Raw genomic sequence first — 20,078 nt, forward strand, 5'->3', positions numbered from 1 at the left:
TGTAGCCCACCAGGCTCCTCCGTCCATGGGATTCTCCAGGCAAGAATACTGGAGTGGGTTGCCATTTCCTTCTCCAGGGGATCTTCCTGACACAGGGATCAAACCTAGGTCTCCCTCATTTCAGGCAGACGCTTTAACCTCTGAGCCACCAGGGAAGCCCTTCCCTCCTTTTAGCAGTGATTCTTAACTTTGGTTGCACATCAGAATCACTTGGGAGTTTTTAAAAATACTAATATTCAGGCTGCAACCCAGAGTAACTAAATCAGAGTCTTTGAGAATCGGGTTCTAATATCAGCATTTTCTAAGGTTCTTCAGGTGATTTCCATATGCAGCCAACATAGAGAGCCACTGTTTAGAGACTGTTCACTGGTCCCACATAGTTACATAACCTGGAGGTCATAAACTGTGACAATCCTATTGCTGAGCTTCACTGACAACCCCCATTTAATAACCAGGCTTTCAGCCCCCACTTGCAGTTCATATTACTAACTAAATGTATCTATATTCTTGCTTATCTATTTATTGCTCTCCATTTTGCTTATTTCTGCTGCTCTAAGGCTACAACAATGCCTAAAGCAGGGCAGGTGCTTAGAAAGTATTGTTGAATGAATCAATGCATAAATCTACTCTTATTTCAAAGGACAGTCCTCAGAGAGTTAAAAATAGCTTTTATGTTTCATCCCTGGGTTTCCTGTTGTCTAGGTAAAACCTTTTCTATACCTGCAACCTGTCCAAAGACATTGAAGAATAAACCCCACCATTATGATTCAATATCTTTCTCTCAGCAACTGATTATGCACTTCCTATATGCTGCATCTACCTTTACACTGCACACAGTATGGGTTAGACACTGTGCCAGGAGCTAGGAATTGTGGTGAAAAAGATAACCAAAAGTCAGTCTGTGGAGGTAGGGCACAGGCAATAATAACAGAAGTTATTATTCTGGATAACAATAAAGGTTATAAGAAAATGAAAAATGTTTGAGTGTAGCACATTAAATGGGGTGAACTTTAATCTGAGACCTGAATATTGAGAAGAAGCATTCCAGGAAGAAGGCACACGTTTAGAGAACTAGTTCAGTTCAGTTCAGTCGCTCAGTCGTGTCTGACTCTTTGTGACCCCATGAATCGCAGCACGCCAGGCCTCCCTGTCCATCACCATCTCCCGGAGTTCACTCAAACTCACATCCATCGAGTCGGTGATGCCATCCAGCCATGTCATCCTCTGTCGTCCCCTTTTCCTCCCGCCCCCAATCCACCCTCAGCATCAGAGTCTTTTCCAATGAGTCAACTCTTCCCATGAGGTGGCCAAAGCACTGGAGTTTCAGCTTTAGCATCATTCCCTCCAAAGAACACTCAGGGCTGATATCCTTTAGAATGGACTGGTTGGATCTCCTTAGAGTCCAAGGGACTCTAAAGAGTTTTCTCCAACACCATAGTTCAAAAGCATCAATTCTTCGGCGCTCAGCTTTCTTCACAGTCCAACTCTCACATCCATACATGACCACTGGAAAAACCATAGCCTTGACCTAGAAAGGGGAACAAATTTCACAGGGGTTCTGAGTCAGAGCCTCCAAGAAGACAAGGCAAAAAGCATTATTACCTCCTTTATTAGACACTTTACCTCGATTAACATGGCCTAAAATCGAAATAGTTTGGGGTGAGCTAAACAGCCTACTGAAGTCTTTCCTCATTGAGTTAAATCTCACCTGTCTATGATTTGTACCAGCAATAGTTGGAATTTAGGTGCAGAAGGGTGATTTAGATGGACATAACCTAAAATTCTTTTATCTGAATCCAGCCATAAGGACTTCAATGAAGCAACAAAGCTACTTGTGAGCTGAGTGGAAATTTCTGATTCTTTATTCCAGTTGTCATCTTGTCTTCCATGCCAGGTTTAACAAAAAGGTTTCAGACAAAGCCAGAGCCCAGACTTGGCGGGCTGCTGCCATTTCAAACTAGAAGCTATCTTGGTTTCCAATCAAAAGAGCTCAGTAAAGATATTCTTTCTTGTTGGGACCTGAGTGCCCAGTTCATTCAGTTTAGTCACTCAGTCACGTCTGACTCTTTGTGACCCCATGTACTGCAGCACTCCAGGCCTCCCTGTCCGTTACCAACTCCCGGAGTTTACTCAAACTCATGTCCACTGAGTCTGTGATGCCACCCAACCATCTCATCCTCTGTCATCCCCTTCTCCTCCCGCCTTCAATCTTTCCCAGCATCAGGGTCTTTTTAAATGAGTCAGTTCACATCAGGTGGCCAAAGTATTGGAGATTCAGCTTCAGCATCAGTCCTTCCAATGAATATTCAGGACTAATTTTCTTTAGGATGGACTGGTTGGATCTTCTTGCTGTTTAAGGGACTCTCAAGAGTCTTCTCCAACACCACATTTCAAAAGCATCAATTCTTTGGTACTCAGCTTTCTTTATAGTCCAACTCTCACATCTATACATGACTACTGGAAAAACCATAGCTTTGACTAGACGGATCTTTGTTGGCAAAGTTATGCCTCTGCTTTTTAATATGCTGTCTAGGTTGGTCATAACTTTTCTTCCAAGGAGCAAGCGTCTTTCAATTTCATGGCTGCAGTCACCATCTGCAGTGATTTTGGAGCCCCCCAAAATAAAGTCTGACACTGCTTCCATTGTTTCCCCATCTATTTGCCATGAAGTAATGGGACCAAATGCCATGATCTTAGTTTTCTGAATGTTGAGCTTTAAGCCAACATTTTCACTCTCTTCTTTCACTTTCATCAAGAGGCTCTTTAGTTCTTCGCTTTCTGCCATAAGGGTGGTGTCATCTGCATATCTGAGGTTACTGATATTTCTCCCGGCAGTCTTGATTCCAGTTTGTGCTTCATCCAGCCCAGTGTTTCTCATGATGCACTCTGCATATAAGTTAAACAAGCAGGTGACAATATACAGCCTTGACGTACTCCTTTTCCTATTTGGAACCAGTCTGTTGTTCCATGTCCAGTTCTAACTGTTGCTTCCTGATCTGTATACAGATTTCTCAAGAGGTAGGTCAGGTGGTCTGATATTCCCATCTCTTGAAGAATTTTCCAGAGTTTGTTGTAATCCACACAGTCAAAGGCTTTGGTATAGTCAATAAAGCAATAGTAGATGTTTTTCTGGAACTCTCTTGCTTTTTCAATGATCTAACAGATGTTGGCAATTTGATATTTGGTTCCTCTGCCTTTTCTAGATCCAGCTTGAACATCTGGAAATTCATGGTGCATGTACTGTTGAAGCCTGGCTTGGAGAATTTTGAGTATCACTTTACTAGTGTGTGAGATGAGTGCAAATTGTGCGGTAGTTTGAGCATTCTTTGGCATTGCCTTTCTTTGGAATTGGAATGAAAACTGACCCTTTCCAGTCCTGTGGCCACTGCTGAGTTTTCCAAATTTGTTGGCATATTGAGTGCATCACTTTCATAGCATCATCTTTTAGGATTTTCAATAGCCCAACTGGAATTCTATCACCTCCACTAGCTTTGTTCCTAGTGATGTTTCTCAAGGCCCCCCTGACTTCACATTCCAGAATGTCTGGGTCTAGGTGAGTGATCACACCATCATGATTATCTTGGTCATGAAGATCTTTTTTGTATAGTTCTTCTGTGTATTCTTGCCACCTTTTCTTAATATCTTCTGCTTCTCTTAGGTCCATACCATTTCTGACCTTTATTGTGCCCACCTTTGCATGAAAATTTCCCTTGGTATCTCTAATTTTCTTGAAGAGGTCTCTGGTCTTTCCCATTGTATTGTTTTCCTCTATTTCTTTGCACTGTTCACGAGGAAGGCTTTCTTATCTCTCCTTGCTATTCTTTGGAACTCTACATTCTAATGGGTATATCTTTCCTTTTCTCCTTTGCCTTTCACTTCTCTTCTTTTCTCAGCTATTTGTAAAGCCTCCTCAGACAACCATTTTGCCTTTTTGCATTTCTTTTCCTTGGAAATGGTCTTGATCCCTGCCTCCTGTACAATGTCACAAATCTCCGTCCATAGTTCATCAGGCACTCTGTCTATCAGATCGAATCCCTTGAATCTATTTCTCACTTCCACTGTATAATCATTAGGGGTTTGATTTAGGTCATACCTGAATGGTCTAGTGGTTTTCTCCACTTTCTTCAATTTAAGTCTGAATTTGGCAATAAGGAGTTCATGATCTGAGCCACAGTCAGCCCTGAGTCTTGTTTTTGCTGACTGTATAGAGCTTCTCCATCTTTGGCTGCAAAGAATATAATCAGTCTGATTTTGGTATTGACCATCTGGTGTTGTCCATGTGTAGAGTCTTCTCTTGTGTTGTTGGAAGGTGTTGCTATGACCAGTGCATTCTCTTGGCAAAACTCTATTAGCCTTTGCCCTGCTGCATTCTGTACTCCAAGGCCAAATTTGCCTGTTACTCCAGGTATTTCTTGACTTTGTACTTTTGCATTCCAGTCCCCTATAATGAAAAGGACATCTTTTTTGGGTGTTCGTTCTAGAAGGTCTTGTAGGTCTTTATAGAATCATTCAACTTCAGCTTCTTCAGCATTATTGGTCAGGGCACAGACTTGGATTACTGGCTAACAGAGTTAGCTTCTCCCGGTCTAGATGCTAACACAGTCTGGCAACTCAATTCCTCTCACTGGGTCTTAGTTTCTCCATATTGAAATGTGTGTTTGGGTCTAAAAGTTTTAAGATCCTTTGAAACTTCATTTAAAAAGAACATTTTAAAAAACATATTAAAAAGCAAACATTTTCCTGCAGCTTCTGAACAATCTGCATTTATTGTGCTTTTATTGACAGGGGACACTCACTTCCAAGTTAGTAAGACAAAATGTTGAATTGACATTAGGAGGGCTGGGTTTATAGAAATGAATCGGTTGCTAAAATTCACAAGCGCTCAAATTTGAACTGTTGTATTGGGCACGAAAAGAAATGTAGTTCAAGGCAGTGAAAGGAATCCCTGGGTTTATTGATGGATTCTGTATTTCCAGTGGGCTTCACATAATCCAAGAACAGTTTGTCCAAGTCAGCCATTTAGGAACAAACAGCCTTCAAGCCGTGACCTAGTCCTTGGACAGCCCACCTGCACACAGAAGCTTCTGTGTGGACTGGGATGAGGTACTGAACACAGATGGCCTTTGTGTTCACATGTATACTGGTTCAAGTTACTTTCATTTGCTCATTTGATGCCATCATTCCTTCATTCACTAAATATGAATGATGTATTGAAATTGAATTTGTCAATGGAGAAAATAGGCAATGTCCCTGCATCATGGAGCTTACAACCTAGCTGTGTTGGTGTGCCAAACAAGAATCAACCAAATAAGCTTTCTGAGCACAAGCTAAGCTCAGTGCTCTTGAAGGAAAGCCTCAAGTTCTCTCATAGAGAATTACTGTGCAATCTCAGGGTAGTTAACACCTCTCGGAGCCTCCTCCTTCTCATTATGTAGGAGTTAACCAGAATAACATGTAAAGTGACAAGTGCAAACATTGGCATATATTAGGTGTACAATACATGTGTGTTTGCAGCTTCGACAGTGAAGTTACCTTTCCGAAAATGAATGAAGGAAAAAACTGATTTTCTTTTTGTGTCTTAAGAGTTTCCTTCTGTTCTTCGTGTTTGTGTGTCTTCCAGTTCCAAGGAGGGTTTCAGGTCAGTGGAGAAGGTCGTGCTGCTCACATTTCTCTCAGCAGTTATCCTGATGGCTATCTTGGGGAACCTGCTGGTGATGGTGGCTGTGTGCAGGGACAGGCAGCTCAGGTGAGTCACGTGAGGCAACCTCATGAGAAAACCTGGGTGGAGTTTGGGGCTCTCCTTGGAGAACTGGAGTCTGAATTTATAATTTCCACAGAATTTATAGCTATGAAGGGAAAAAGATACATGGCAATGATGTTTGGAAAATGGAGCAGGGGGAAAAAATCACATATAATCTCATAGTTCTGACATAACAAGTATAAACATGTAAGTGCATTTCCATCCTGACTTTTTTCCTATGTTGTTTTTTCTGCAATAGTTGTGATCACTACATATGTAATATCTGAGAGCATATCTAACCTCCTCACTTTATTAACTGATTCAAAGAAAGGATAGCTGTGTGTGTGCTTAGTCACTCAGTCATGTCCAACTCTGCGACTTCATGGACTATAACCCCCCAGGCTCCTCTGTCCATGGGATTCTCCAGGCTAGAATACTGGAGTGGGTTGCCATTCCCTTCTCCAGGGGATCTTCCTTACTCAGGGATTGAACCTGGGTCTTCTGCATTGTAGGCAGATTCTTTATCATCTAAGCCACCAGGGAAGCCCCAAAAGAATAGCTGACTAGTGGCTGATCTAGGATTTAAACCTTGGTCTTCTGCTCTTTCCACTTCATCCTTGGCTGCAATTAGAATCACCTGAAGACCCTTTTAAAATTACTAATGTATTGCAGGAGTGTGTCTGACGTGATATCTGGAATATACTTATATTAGAAAATTATTTGTTGTGTATTTGAGGTTCACATTTAACCGAATGCCGTATATTTTATTTGGTGAACTTAGGGGTGGGTAAGTGGGTTCATCACACAGAGTCCCTGAAGTAAGAGATCCAGGGCAAGACCTGGGCATTGATATTTAGACACATTTACTAGGTGATTCTATTGTGCAGCCTAGATTAAGATCCACCAGGCCACAAAAGGGGATGAAAGGTTCAGTTCTGTCCCATCTGTTGCTATCTTCCTCTTAAAGTAAGACATGCTCTAATCAAGAAAACATAAAAATGAAATTCTAAGCACTGTGACAAATGTGAGGCACATGGTAGTCAGTCTAAAAGTGGAAGATGGTGGAATTTGACTCTCTTTGTGAGGGGGGCACCTTGGGAGGGTTTCCTGGGAATGACTAAACCGAGGCTCAATGAGTCGGTAGGGTATAGCTAGGCCAACAGTAGGGAGAGAGAACACACCATAAAGACCCTCGGGAGGGTCTCTGTGCATGGGGGAGCTCAAGTCAGGCCAGTGTGGTCACAGATGAGGGCAAGAGAGGACTTATGGTGCCAGGGGTCTGGAGAAGTCCAAAGTGACTGGACCACACACAAGACAGAAGGGGAAACTGAATCTCACAGCATATGTTGCACATCTGACTTTTCTCTCCTTTTCTTTCCTCCCTTCTTCCCTTATTTCTTTGCTTCCCTTTCCTTCTCTTTTCTCCCCTGCTCCTTTCCCCCTAACCTCTTTCCTTCGTCCTTCCCACTGCCTCCTCCCTTACACTTTTTCACCCACAGGAAAATAAAAACCAATTATTTCATTGTGTCTCTTGCCTTTGCGGATCTGCTGGTGTCAGTGCTGGTGATGCCCTTTGGTGCCATTGAGCTGGTTCAAGACATCTGGATTTACGGGGAGATGTTCTGCCTTGTCCGGACATCTCTGGATGTCCTGCTCACAACAGCATCGATTTTTCACCTGTGCTGCATTTCTCTGGATAGGTAAGGCCAGAGCTGTGTACAAAGTGTAGCTCCATACTGGAGACAACAACCTGATGGCCATTGGGCTGTGTCTTTTTTCTTCTCTGATTCATAAGAGGAAATGAATCTCAGAGAGGTAAATCTGGCTGCTCACTTATTTATTCACTCTCCGGCTTTTGTACAGCACCCTCTTTTAGTCAGGCATTCTCTAAGGCACTGCAGACACAGAGATGAGTAAGGCCTAGAAGCTGCCTGCAAGGAGCTTATAGTCTAAATAGTGATTAGGTACTGGCAACCATGTTTCCCATAGGTAAGCCCGAAATTGTATGCTGATGGCACGAAGAAAATCCTGAGGATGCTGAGAAGCAAGAATTAACCTATCTGCCCAGTAGGCAGCAGGGTAGTTCAGAGTGATAGTGTTCTGTTTGAACACGACCTTCTGATAATGCACCTGTATCATAATTTTATGTGCATATTTAGATTTGTGCCTGTGACCGGGGAGGCTCTTTTCCAAAAAATCAAAGGTGATTATAAAATCCCTAATAATTGTTTGCTTTTTGGACCCAAGTTAGAATTCCATTCCTCCTGCATAGCTGGGTTCTTCTTTTTTCACATTTGACTTTAGGAGGCCTAATGATTTCCATCTTTGCCTCATTTGTTGGAGACACGTGTTTATCAGTTGTATCAGCACTTTTCATTTTCTAGTTCCTGCTTATTTATTTTCAATAATAAAGGGAGAATACAATTTAAAAGTCAGATGATTAACCGAACATATACTGCATCACTGTAGTCATGTCTTAGGGGTAGATCCCAAAAGAAAGTATGGTGTGAAAGTCTTGTGTTATCAGAATTGCCAGGGACAATCTCTTACTGTCTCTTGATTAGTCCAGGAGACCCAACTTTCCCCCTAATCTTGGGATAGGTCACTAGGATAGGTTCCTTAATAGAGCAGTAGGAAGAATAGTTGACTTAAAATTAGATTGTGGTTTATCTAAAATATGTACCTTTATACACTAAAATCAGAGTTTGTCCAGATAATTACTCATACTGTAAAAGATCCTTAGGGACTCAAATCAGTTAATTCATCTCCTATTTTATGGGACACGTGTTTATGGATTAGAATGGCATGCATAATGGCCTGCTCTGTTTAAAATGTGCGTGTTCTCTGTCTTGCTCTGCCAAGAATATATAGATGAATGTGTGTAATTTAAATGCAATGAGATTCCACTCCACAACTAGAGATAATAACATTGGTAAAACAGAGCTGTTGGTTGGCCGCCAGAACCAGAGTGTCAGTTTTTGTGTTTATTAGCTTATTTACAACAATCTGACTTCAGTGCTTGAAAGGCTTTATAAGACAGTCAGTATATACTGTTAAAAAAAAAAATCCACAATAGGAAAAATAAAATGTGAGGAAGTTGAGAATATATGGACATCCTGCAGGGCAGCCCTCATGTAAGTGTTGCCAAACTAAGTGGTGAGACTGAAAATATCATATTAATTCAGAGAAGGCAAGATTGAGGAGATGAGGGCAACTGGAGGTAACCTTGAAGGTTGGCCAAAAGCCTGAGTGGGTGGGGAGTGAAGGATGGGAGAAAGTGTAGAATCATCTTGCTGATGTGGACAGTTGTTCTGGGAGGCCTGGAGAGGAAAACTGAAGGTTTCCGAGGAAGGTTTGGCTTCAGAGTTCTAGGGTAAGTATCATGCCCTTTTGAAACCATGAAATTTTTCCTAAGTAGACCTCAGTTGTCATGAAGCAGTATGGGCTGGTAATTAAGAACCATCTGCTTTAGAGCCAAGGAAATCCAGGTTCACATCCCAGCTCAGCCAATTTTTAGCTCTGAGAATGGCAATAAATTACTAAGCCTTTCCAAATCTCAGTTTTCTCATCTCTAAAAATGGGAGTAGCAGCACCTATTTTATAGGATGGCAGTTAGGATGAATTAGATGATCCATTTAAAGCTTAGCATTGACCCAGCTTGGCACAACCCCCAATGTTAGTGGATGCTAATTTCAGTTTCTGTCCATACAACCCATGGTCTTTCTTAGCAAACTTGGACCTCCTTCTCAGTGAGTAGCTTTTCCAGCAGCTGCCGCACCTAGAAACCAGGTAGTTACTCTTAATGTGGTCTTTCCTTATCCACTGAATTTAAGTAATGACAAGTCCTATTTACTTTCCTTCCATCACAGATCTGAGTCTATTTCTTCCCATCTCTGTCATTCTAGTCCAGACTATTATTGTCTTTTGGATATCACTGCAACAACCTCCTAATTATTTTCCCCACATTCCTTTTATCCCCTCTAATCCACTCTTTTGTGTTTACAAGAAGAGAGTGTTTACAAGCTCTCTTCTAATACTGCAGCTCTTATCCTGTTGTTCTTTTGCTTAAAACCCTTCAATGGCTATTCATTGCACCAAAAATAAGACCAAACTCCTTGGCTTGTAGAGTTTTGCATCATCTATTTGCTACCTATATGTCCAGCCCCACTTTATGCTCCTGATGCCCTTCACCAGCCTCACTCTTGACCTTTCTCTCTTTCCAGTGCTCTGTACTCAGTCACCTCAGGGCCTTGGCTCATCCCTCTGCCCACAAAGCTCCTTTGCTGCTTCTTCTCTTGCATATGTTTCACATTTTAGCTCAATCCTCTCCTTCTTGCAGAAGTCCTCTCTGAGCTGGTCAGATCCAGTCTTCTCCTTTAAAAACTTAGTGCAATTGTGATTAAAACCACAATTGATTTTTCTTTCATTTTTCTCTCTTAAATGTCTCTATCCCTCTGCCATGGGAAAAAGTGCAAGAGTATGAGTAAGGACAAAGCTCTTGCCCTCACAGAACTTACGTTTTATTTGGGAGACTGTCAGTTAACCAGTAATTATATAAATACTGATTTAGGAATTTTATAAATACCATTGAACAAATGGAAAGTTCAGCACATTTCTCTTTTTGAACAGTGCTGCCAATAATTCCATTTCTTTCTCTGAGAGTGGACATCAGAAACTCCAATACCATAAGTTATTAATAGATGAAGTCAAATGATTTTGTTTTCTTCTGAGAGTCTTGGAAACTTGCCGTTTATCTCCCATCATTTTCTGTCCCAAGAGTGACATTCTCATTGAGCTGGAAGGTTCACTCTAGATGTTACAGGACAGTTTAGCCTGAAAGAGTGGGATCTTATTTGTATCTAGCTTCTATTTTGCTGTGCTCCTCCCAGCATTACAACTGGGCTGGGCCGGGCTGGGCTGAAGTACAGAATGGATGTCTCAGAGAAGTGTGATATTACTGCTCACCAAGTGATGCCTAGCAGGATGTCTTGTCCTCTCTAAAGCTGCTCTGAGTCTTTGAGGGTGACTGATGTAGGTAGTGCCTCTCGACCAAGAATGCTCACCTTGATTCCTAATTCCACCCAGATGGTAGACCTCTGTATCAAAGCAAAATGCAAGACTCCATTAATATATTATTAAATGCCTATGTATGGCTGAGTTGCTCTGCTGTGCGCTTGAAACTATCACGGCATTGTTAATTGGCTATACTCCAATATAAAATAAAAAGTTAAAATTATATATATATATACACACACATATATATATATATATATATATAAAATGCATTTCTCTAGCTATCTTTCTCTATCCACTGTGCTTCCTAGTGCTTTGAGGACTGAAACCTGTTAATGAAATTTTATTGACTCATTAGAAATAATTTCCAAAATATGATTAAAATACATGCATCACATAATATGGGTCATGGGAGGTCAAAAAGAGCATTAAAGCTTTACATATAATTGGTTGTTTTAAATCTAAGGTTTACTGTGAAAATGAAAACCAACAAAGTATTTGTAATAAAATGCTAATTTTTAAAGTGAAATATAATGCAACCATTAAAACCATGAGAAAGAGTTATGTGTGATGTCCTAGAAAGATATCACTGGTATATTATGTGTGGGGTGGATGGGGGGAAGAAAGTTTCAGACTTTAATGTTTAGAGTAATTTCACTTTTGGAAAATAAATATGTAGATATTTGTATCTGGGTGTACATGAGTTAATGTGTATGAGAGAAAGTAGGAATGAAATTGTACCAAACTATTAAAATGGTTATCTGGGAGCAGTAGAGAGTAGTGTTGGCTAGGCTGGATGGTCATTTGGATCTTGGTCATTTTTACTAATTTCTGAAATATGCACTCAGTTTTCTCTTTACTGGAAGTTAACACTTCTTGACTGTAAGTGTGTCCACAGAGGGCTTTTAGTTGGACATGCTCCTCAGATAGCACATTCCTCAAATCTCTGAGAACATTCTGACATAGGTGTGAGAAGTTCCCTCTGGGGTCAGAACAAGGTGGGGAGCATGGACATCTTTCTGACCAAAGAGTTCTCTCTGCTTGCTCACAAAATGCCCTAAAGTCTCCCCCCAGGGGAGCCCTCACCATCTCCTATTAGCAGATTCTTCCTCACGATGACCCTCACCTTCATCTTCATTCATCCAACTCCAGTTCATGACCTTGTGTTTGATTTCGTTCACCAAGGTCCTTTCTAATATTACAGTTTTAAAATATCATAACAATAATATCTGAGTAAAAAAGTCATTATTTCACAAGTAAAACATAAAAATGTCCCCATTTCTTCCTCTCCACCTCCACAACTATATACTCTAGAGTTAACAGCTGTAAATAATAGTCCCCTCTAAATGTCGATCATTTCAAATGCAATAATCAGACTTGTTATGTGAATATATTTTTAGTTTACTCAATGGTTTTATGTTTTAAATAAGACCTTGAAGAGGGCTTTCTCTTTATATGTCCTAATGAATTGCCTGAGGGTAGTGTTTTTACCAATGTGCTTCTCGGGTGATATTTTAGTAAGGTCTTTTTCATTATTGTGTGACAGAAAATAAACTGATTGATTTGTAGCTGAAAAGTCAGGCTTCAGACATGGCTCTGCAGAGTTTGACCATTATCATCTAGTCTAGCTCTCTCCCGGTGTCTCTGTCTCCCTCTCCTTTGTCTCCTCTTTCCTTCTCTTTCTCTCTGTCCTTCTCTCTGTGTCTCTATTTCTCTGTGTCTGTCCCTCTATGTACCTCTGCTGTTTACTTGTTGGATTCATTCTCAGGCTGGGTTGAAGAATAGCTGTAGGCAGCATGAGTCTTAAAGCATCCTTACCTCATGAATCCAAAGAAGATAAACCTAAATGCTATTTCTCATTGAAGACTATTGACTGTGCCTGAGCCAGACACTCTCCTCTTGACTAATCATCATGGTGTGGGGCTGACACATATGGTTGCTGGGCAGAGATGCTGGACAGAGCCCTGTGACTGCCACCTTTACCAGAAGCATCCATCACAGGAAAATGACATTTCATTTCCCTCTGGAAAGAGGGATGTTGGGCGACATGAATAGCGGCTATCAGCTTCTCTTAAGCTGACCTGAAGACTGACAGGTATCTTTATGGAGTCTCCACAACACACAGAGGTGTGTCATCCCCAAGTCTTCTTTACACTAAGGCATATATCGCTAGGTCTTTCCACTGGCTTCGCATACCGTACTTCTTGACTTTTTGCCACTGATGCTCTTTCTCTGATCATGCTGTGTATTGTCCTGTATTTGGCTCAAATGTAGCTCCCTTTCTCTTCATTGAGGATACCATTATCTGTAGCACCGCATGAGCTTCTCTTTTATGTGTCCATCTGAATTGCCATCCTTTCTCTTGGCAGCCCAGGAATTTGATGTGTTTTATCTGCAAAACTCCTCCAGCAGATACTCAGTCACACATTTTCTTTTAAAACAGTTTTGCTTCTAAAACATACAATTCTGAGTCAAAGATTGTATATTTCATCCTGTGCTGGAGATAAATGTGCTGGCATTTCTTAATGATCTCCCTGGAGCACAACTCAGTTTTGCAGTGTATAAATGAAAAGTGTCTGTCACTGTAAGCTTGTGTCACACAATTAATTTGTTTTCCCAACAGGATTGAAATGCATTTCTGCAGGGAGTGGGGATTACAAGTTTCCGCTTCTCACATACTCTCTGAAGTTCATGCTTTTATAGAATAGTAATATTTGTTGAGTTGAAGTTCATGCTAGAGGATATGAAATCTTATTTTTATATTCATTTTATCAGCTATTTATTGAGTGCTTACTAATTGCTTTGAGTTGAGTAGAGCACTGGGAGTACAATGGTGAACAATCAGAATAGCTCTGAATCACAGAGATTTTAGTGAAAAATACAGATAGTAGGTAGATAATTACAGTAAAATTGGTGGTTATTGAAATAGAATAAGGGGAAGTCAAAGGAGTTGTTAGAGCATGTGACTTCCTATGCAGGGACAGCTGTCAGAAGAAGTGATGCTGAAGCTGGGGTCTGTAGGTGAGGTAGGTGCCAGTAGATGAAGAGGGAGAAGGTGAGGTGTGGGGAGCAGCGGTTCTAGGAAACAGCGTGTGCAAAGCCCCAGAGGTTTTTTGGTGACACATTATTAAATATAGGCTAAATTCTTAGTTTGTATTTCAGTCCTTTTCCTCAGAATTATCCTCAGTCTATGTGTTCCTGTCTCTGTTCCCACCGGGAGTGGTATGTTATCATTTCCTGAGTGTGGTGTGATTCCTCATAATTCCATGTTGCACCTGTGTCTTGAGTTCCTCTTCATTTCCAGGTGAATATCCACCCTTCTTCAGTACTCACCTTCTCCACTAACTGGCTGAGCTTCATTCCCAAAGAAGATTTGTTATTTCTTTCTCTGAGCTCCCATAGAATGTTAAAAAAAGAGAGAGAATGTTAAATATTAACACAGCAGTTATCACTTTTTAAATAATTGGTTTATTTATCTGTCTCTCACCAGCTCCTTAAGAGTCAGTCTTTATCTCGTCTGTTTCTGTGTTCTTACAGATCAATAGTAGCTGCTCCAGGCATGCTTAGCTGAGCACAGAATGCTCTAAAATGTGACTTGTGGTTTGATATGAGTTTAGTGTTAGTTTTTGTACCCTTTTAGAAGTCTTGATATATACATGTATAAGAATGAGACCTAGGATCCTAGGTTTCCTAAATTCAAACCCAGCTTTGACTAATTACCAATTATATGGTCTTAAGTAAGTTACTTAAATTCTCTGGTTTTTGTCTTCTCATCAGCGAAATTGCATTAATAATATTAATGAGTGAATGAATAAAAGTTGCTCAGTCATGTCCAACTCTTTGCAACTCCATGGACTATACAGTCCACGGAATTGTCCAGGCCAGAATACTGGAGTGGGTAGCCTTTCCCTTCTCCAGGGGATCTTCCCAACCCGGGGATCGAACCCAGGTCTCCTGCATTGCAGACGGATTCTTTACCAGCTAAGCCACAAGGGAAGTCTGATAATATTAATAGTGTATTCCATTTTGTTGTTGTTCAGTTGCTAAGTTGTGTCCGACTCTTTGCCATCCCATGGACTGCCGCATGCCAGGCTCCTCTGTCTTCCACTCTCTCCCAGAGTTTGCTCAGATTCATGTCCATTGAATAAGGGTCCTTGAATACAGCAGTGAGTTGCCATTTCCTCCTCCAGGGGATCTCCCCAACCCAAGGATCAAACCCACATCTTCTGTGTCTCCTGCATTGGCAGGTGGATTCTTTACCACTGAGCCACTAGAGAAGTCCCATATTCCATTTGGAGTTTCTGAAGATTAAATTACTGAGTATATGCCAAAAAAAGATATACTAGTGTGCAGCAGCTAGTAAATATTCAGTAAATGTTAGCCACAATTATTATTCCATTATCACTTCCCTGTCCCAGTGCGAATTCCTGGTGGCTATTGTGAGTGCCCTCCCTGACACTGATAGTCATCTTTTTCTTCCTGTTGCGTAGTTGAGTGTCCTTCAAGGTTAGACCCTCAGCCTTCCAGCCCTGCATATCTTCTTTCTCTTTTTTGGAGGGATCAGCCATCCTGTGGCTTTATCAGCACCTCTGCCTTCATCTCTCCTGCTGTCTTGTCCTGTGTCCCATGTCCCATGCCTCTGGTCTCTGTAGAACATGCAGCTGCCTGTTCAACATCTTGCCTTAAGCATCTTTCTGTCTTCTTAATCCCAAAGTGGAAATTTCCATCATAAACATTATCCTTTTCCACTTTGTACATCAAAGGTGCATTTATTAGTTAACTTTTCATCATTTAAAGGTAATTCTTTGAGGGCATCTTTTACTTATCTACCATGACCAGCCAAATGCTGAGTCTTAGCTATATTTTCATAAATATCTTTCAAATCTATCTTCCCCATCTTAAACTTTTTTCATCTTGTTTCTAGGTTATTGCAGTAGCTTCTTCGTTATTATTCCTGTGTATTATCTGTCAGTTTCATCTTTAAATATGTCTTTTTTCTTGTGTCCTCAGCTCAGAAAGCTTATAGGACATTGCATACAGTCCTTCCTATATCTAGATAGGAAGGCTTGTGTCAAGCCTTGCCCTTTTGTTAGCATTACCAGGGTATGAACTTTGGCAAATGTGGGATTCAGCCCCAGTTCTACCATATCTGGCTGTGTGATGTTCGGCAAGTGTATTAAATTATCTGGGCTTCAGTCTCTTTATATTTAAAGTGTGGATGTTGAATGCTGCTTTGCAGAGTTGCTGTAGGAATTAAAAATAACATACAATACTTCTGACACAAACTGTGTCCTAAAAAAATAGGTGGTGTGTATAGTAGGAATGGGCTTCCTTGGTGGTTTAGTGGTAAAGAATCCACCTGCCAATGCAGAAGATGCAGGTTTGACCTCTGGGTAACAAAGACCCCCTGGAGAAAGAAATGGCAACCCACTCCAGTATTCTTGCCTGGGAAATTCCATGGACAGAGGAGTCTGGGGGACTACAGTCCAGGGGGTTGTAAAAGAGTCAGACACAACGTGGCAACTAAACAACAGCAACATGGTTTGAATAGTAGTAATTGTAGCAGAGAAATAAGTGAACCATTATAACATAGCTAGAGAAACGCTGTGTCCCACATATATACGAGGTACTGTAAAGCACCAGGGCAGAGGGGTTTCCCTGGTGGTCCAGTGGTTAGGACTCAGCACTTTCACTGCTGGGGCATGGGTTTGATCCCTGGTCAGGGAACTAAGATCCTGCAAGTCATGTGCTGCTGCTGCTCTTTAGTTGCTCAGTCATGTCCAACTCTTTGCAACCCCATAGACTGTAGCTGGAGAAGGCGATGGCACCCCATTCCAGTACTCTTGCCTGGAAAATCCCATGGACGGAGGAGCCTGGTGGGCTGCAGTCCATGGGGTCGCTAAGAGTCGGACACGAATGAGTGACTTCACTTTCACTTTTCACTTTCCTGCACTGGAGAAGGAAATGGCACCCCACTCCAGTGTTCTTGCCTGGAGAATCCCAGGGACGGGGGAGCCTGGTGGGCTGCTGTCTATGGGGTCGCACAGAGTCGGACACGACTGAAGTGACTTAGCAGCAGCAGCAGCAGCAGACTGTAGCCGGGGCTTCCCTGGCGACTCAGACGGTAAAGAATTTGCCTACAATGCAGGAGACCTGAGTTTGATTCCTGAGTCGGGAAGATCCCCTGGAGGAGGGCATGGCAACCCCCTCCAGTATTCTGGCCTGGAGAATCCTCATGGGCAGAGGAATCTGGCAGGCTACAGTCCAGAGGATGCAAAGAATCAGACACTACTGAGTGCCTAAGCACAAGACTGTAGCCCTCCAGGCTCCTCTGTCCGTGGGATTTCCCAGGCAAGAATACCAGAATGGGTTGCCATTTCCTTCTCCACTGGGTCTTCCCAACCCAGGGATTCAACCCACATCTCCTGTATCTATTGCACTGCAGGCGGATTCTTTACCCCTGAGGAACCAGGGAATCCCACAAGTCATGTGGCATGCCCCACCCCGCCACCCACCCCGCAAAATGCAGAGATGAAGAACCAATCCACATCTCTGACAGGAGAGAGTCTCCCCTGAGCTTTTTGGAGCCAGAAGAACTTTGCAGGAAATGTGACCCTTGGGCTTAGTCTGGAAGGGTCAGTAGGATAATCATCCAGTGTCTACTGACAGATTGATCAGTTCATATATATCAAAGTATACCTTGGAATCCTTTGTGTGTGTTCAGTAAACCCTTCTAAGATTTTTGCAGATTATATTTTTAGTGGATTATCCTTTTTCCTTTAGTCAGTGATAACTCAGGAGACACCTTCCTAGACAACTGATATTCCCCTTCTTGCAAGTTTTCTTATCGTGAGTGTACAGAAGAATATTTAACCAAGAAGAACATAGTAAACATTAAATCTTCACATGGCATGTGGGATTATGTGCAAAGACTCGATCTGATGCCCTCTGCATCTCTGACAGGAAGCAGTCTTTCCCTGCCCTTCCACCCCTATAGTTTTTCCTTACTGGAACCCACAGTTTTATCTCTGCTCGTGGCTGCATTCTCAGCCCCTTCTTGTGCCTGGCTCCTGGTAAACACCCTTGTGAGGTCTTCCCCATAGATCCCCCAGGTGATTGGCAGCTTGCTGACCCTCTTGGGATGCCAAGAAAAAGGGCTTTAGTTTCTTCTTGAGCTACTGGTGCTTTTCTGTCTTCTCCACCTCCTTAAAAGAGAACTGGAGGAACTAAAATATAACAAAATCAAGAGCAGAAAGATTGGTCTCTTTCTCTAAAATTCTGCCCCCAAAATATGGATCACCTCCGGGAAGGAGAATTACTGCCCAGCTGCTAAACCCCACAATTACCTCTGACTGTATGCTACCTGATTACCTCTGTGGTTGGGTGTAACATCTACCCCAAAACTTAATGCCTTATACAACCATGCATTATTATTAGATGTCATAGTTCTGTTCATCAGGAGCTTCGGCTTGGCTGAAGTCACTTGGTGGCTTTTAACTGGAGACTGAACTGGCCTGGAGGGTCCAAGGTCATTTAGTTATATACCTGGCATCTTGGTGGGGTCATCTGGAAGACTAGGCTCAGCCAGGCTCTTCTCTCTGCCCATGTGGTCCCTATTCATGATCTCATGTTGATGCATGCTAGATTTTTTACATGACAGCTCCTGACTCCAAGAAACCAAGAGTCTTACAGGGTTCAGGATGAGGAACACATGTATACCTGTGGCAGATTCATTTTGATGTTTGGCAAAAATAATACAATTATGTAAAGTTTAAAAATAAAATAAAATTAAAAAAAAATTGAACCTGGGACTGTCATACAACACTTCCAATGTACTCTGTTGGTCAAATCAGTCACAGGGCAGCCCTGTGGGAAGGATGCAAATCCCCTGTCCCTGGATGGGAGATGTGGCCATCTTTAATTCATTACAATTACAACCTCTTATAAAAACTGAGATGTAAGTCAATACCTTGTTTACACATAAGAAAACAGAGACACAAGATGTGTAGTGTCCAAAGATATGTCCAAAGTCAAAAGGAACATGCATCAAATGTTCAGGACTAGAACTTACCGATTTTCTTGCTAAAGGCAAAATGCACTTGTAAATCCTAAGTTTGCTGGTTCAGTGAAGATCTTTAACACTTTACTCCTAAATTTTAAAGATGACTGTGCTTTATTGATTAGGAATCGTGAAAATATTTGTGGTGAAAGGTTTCTGTTTCTTATTCCATTCCAAAATCCAGGTCTTATCAGCCACCTGATACTTCATCTCTTCTCGCCAGTGATTGACATTTTTTTCTTTAGCTTATCTTAATTGGAGATTTTATTTCTGTGGATCATTCAAGATGTGATCTTCAGCCATCCCAGGTAGAAAAGCTGGGCCTGGATTAAGTCTATAAGAGGATGCTACATCTAATCAACCTCACTGCTTGTAGCCAGTATGGTCTCATTGTTTCCATTCAACTTGAGGGATCAACTCATTTGCCTTTTGTTTCTTAGAATCAACGACCAGGAAAGAGGTTGAACTCAATGGCTTCTATGTTATTTGTTAAATGATTTAGAGTCCCTGTTCCAAAACATATTTAAATTAGTTTACAATAATATTTATGATATATATATACACATATACATATACATATATACATATAAGATTGGAGCTTCCCAGGTGGCACCAGTGGTAAAGAACCTGCCTGCAAATGAAGAGGATGTAAAAGATGCAGGTTTGATCCCTGGGTTAGGAAGATCCCCTGGAGGAGGGCATAGCAACCCACACCAGTACTCTTGCCCAGAGAATCCCCATGAACAGAGGAGCCTGGTGGGCTGTAACCATGCAGTCACACAGAGTTTGACACAACTGAAGTGACTTAGAACACACGCACACATACATATAAGATCAGAGGGGCTTGGAATAAAAAGCATCACTATGAACAAAGCTAGTGGAGGTGATGGCATTCCAGTTGAGCTATTCCAAATCCTGAAAGATGATGCTGTGAAAGTGCTGCACTCAATATGCCAGCAAATTTGGAAAACCCAGCAGTGGCAACAGGACTGGAAAAGGTCAGTTTTCATTCCAATCCCAAAGAAAGGCAATGCCAAAGAATAATCAAACTACTGCACAATTGCACTCATCTCATGCACTAGTAAAATAATGCTCAAAATTCTCCAAGCCAGGCTTCAGCAATATGTGAACCATGAACTTCCAGATGTTCAAGCTGGTTTTAGAAAAGGCAGAGGAACCAGAGATCAAATTGCCAACATCCGCTGAATCATGGAAAAAGGAAGAGAGTTCCAGAAAAACATCTATTTCTGCTTTATTGACTATGCC

General features: G+C 41.6%; 1 protein-coding gene and 1 non-coding gene across 6 annotated transcripts in view; both read left to right on the forward strand.

Moving 5' to 3' along the window:
* Window positions 1–20,078, forward strand: part of HTR4 (5-hydroxytryptamine receptor 4) — a 192,446-nt gene that overhangs the window by 99,762 nt on the left and 72,606 nt on the right. For 4 of the 5 annotated variants that reach the window (XM_025292463.3, XM_025292462.3, XM_006052687.4 and 1 more), the window contains exons 3-4: window positions 5,621–5,746; window positions 7,240–7,440. In XM_025292463.3, the coding sequence (XP_025148248.1) occupies window positions 5,621–5,746; window positions 7,240–7,440 (327 nt within the window). The remainder of the gene's footprint in view (window positions 1–5,620; window positions 5,747–7,239; window positions 7,441–20,078) is intronic. The other variant, XM_006052688.4, reaches the window with a different exon arrangement.
* On the forward strand, window positions 16,409–16,480 carry TRNAE-UUC. Its single transcript has one exon. It is a non-coding gene; the product is annotated as a tRNA-Glu (tRNA).

The sequence above is a fragment of the Bubalus bubalis genome, chromosome 9 (assembly GCF_019923935.1).
Source record: "Bubalus bubalis isolate 160015118507 breed Murrah chromosome 9, NDDB_SH_1, whole genome shotgun sequence".
NCBI lineage: Eukaryota > Metazoa > Chordata > Mammalia > Artiodactyla > Bovidae > Bubalus > Bubalus bubalis.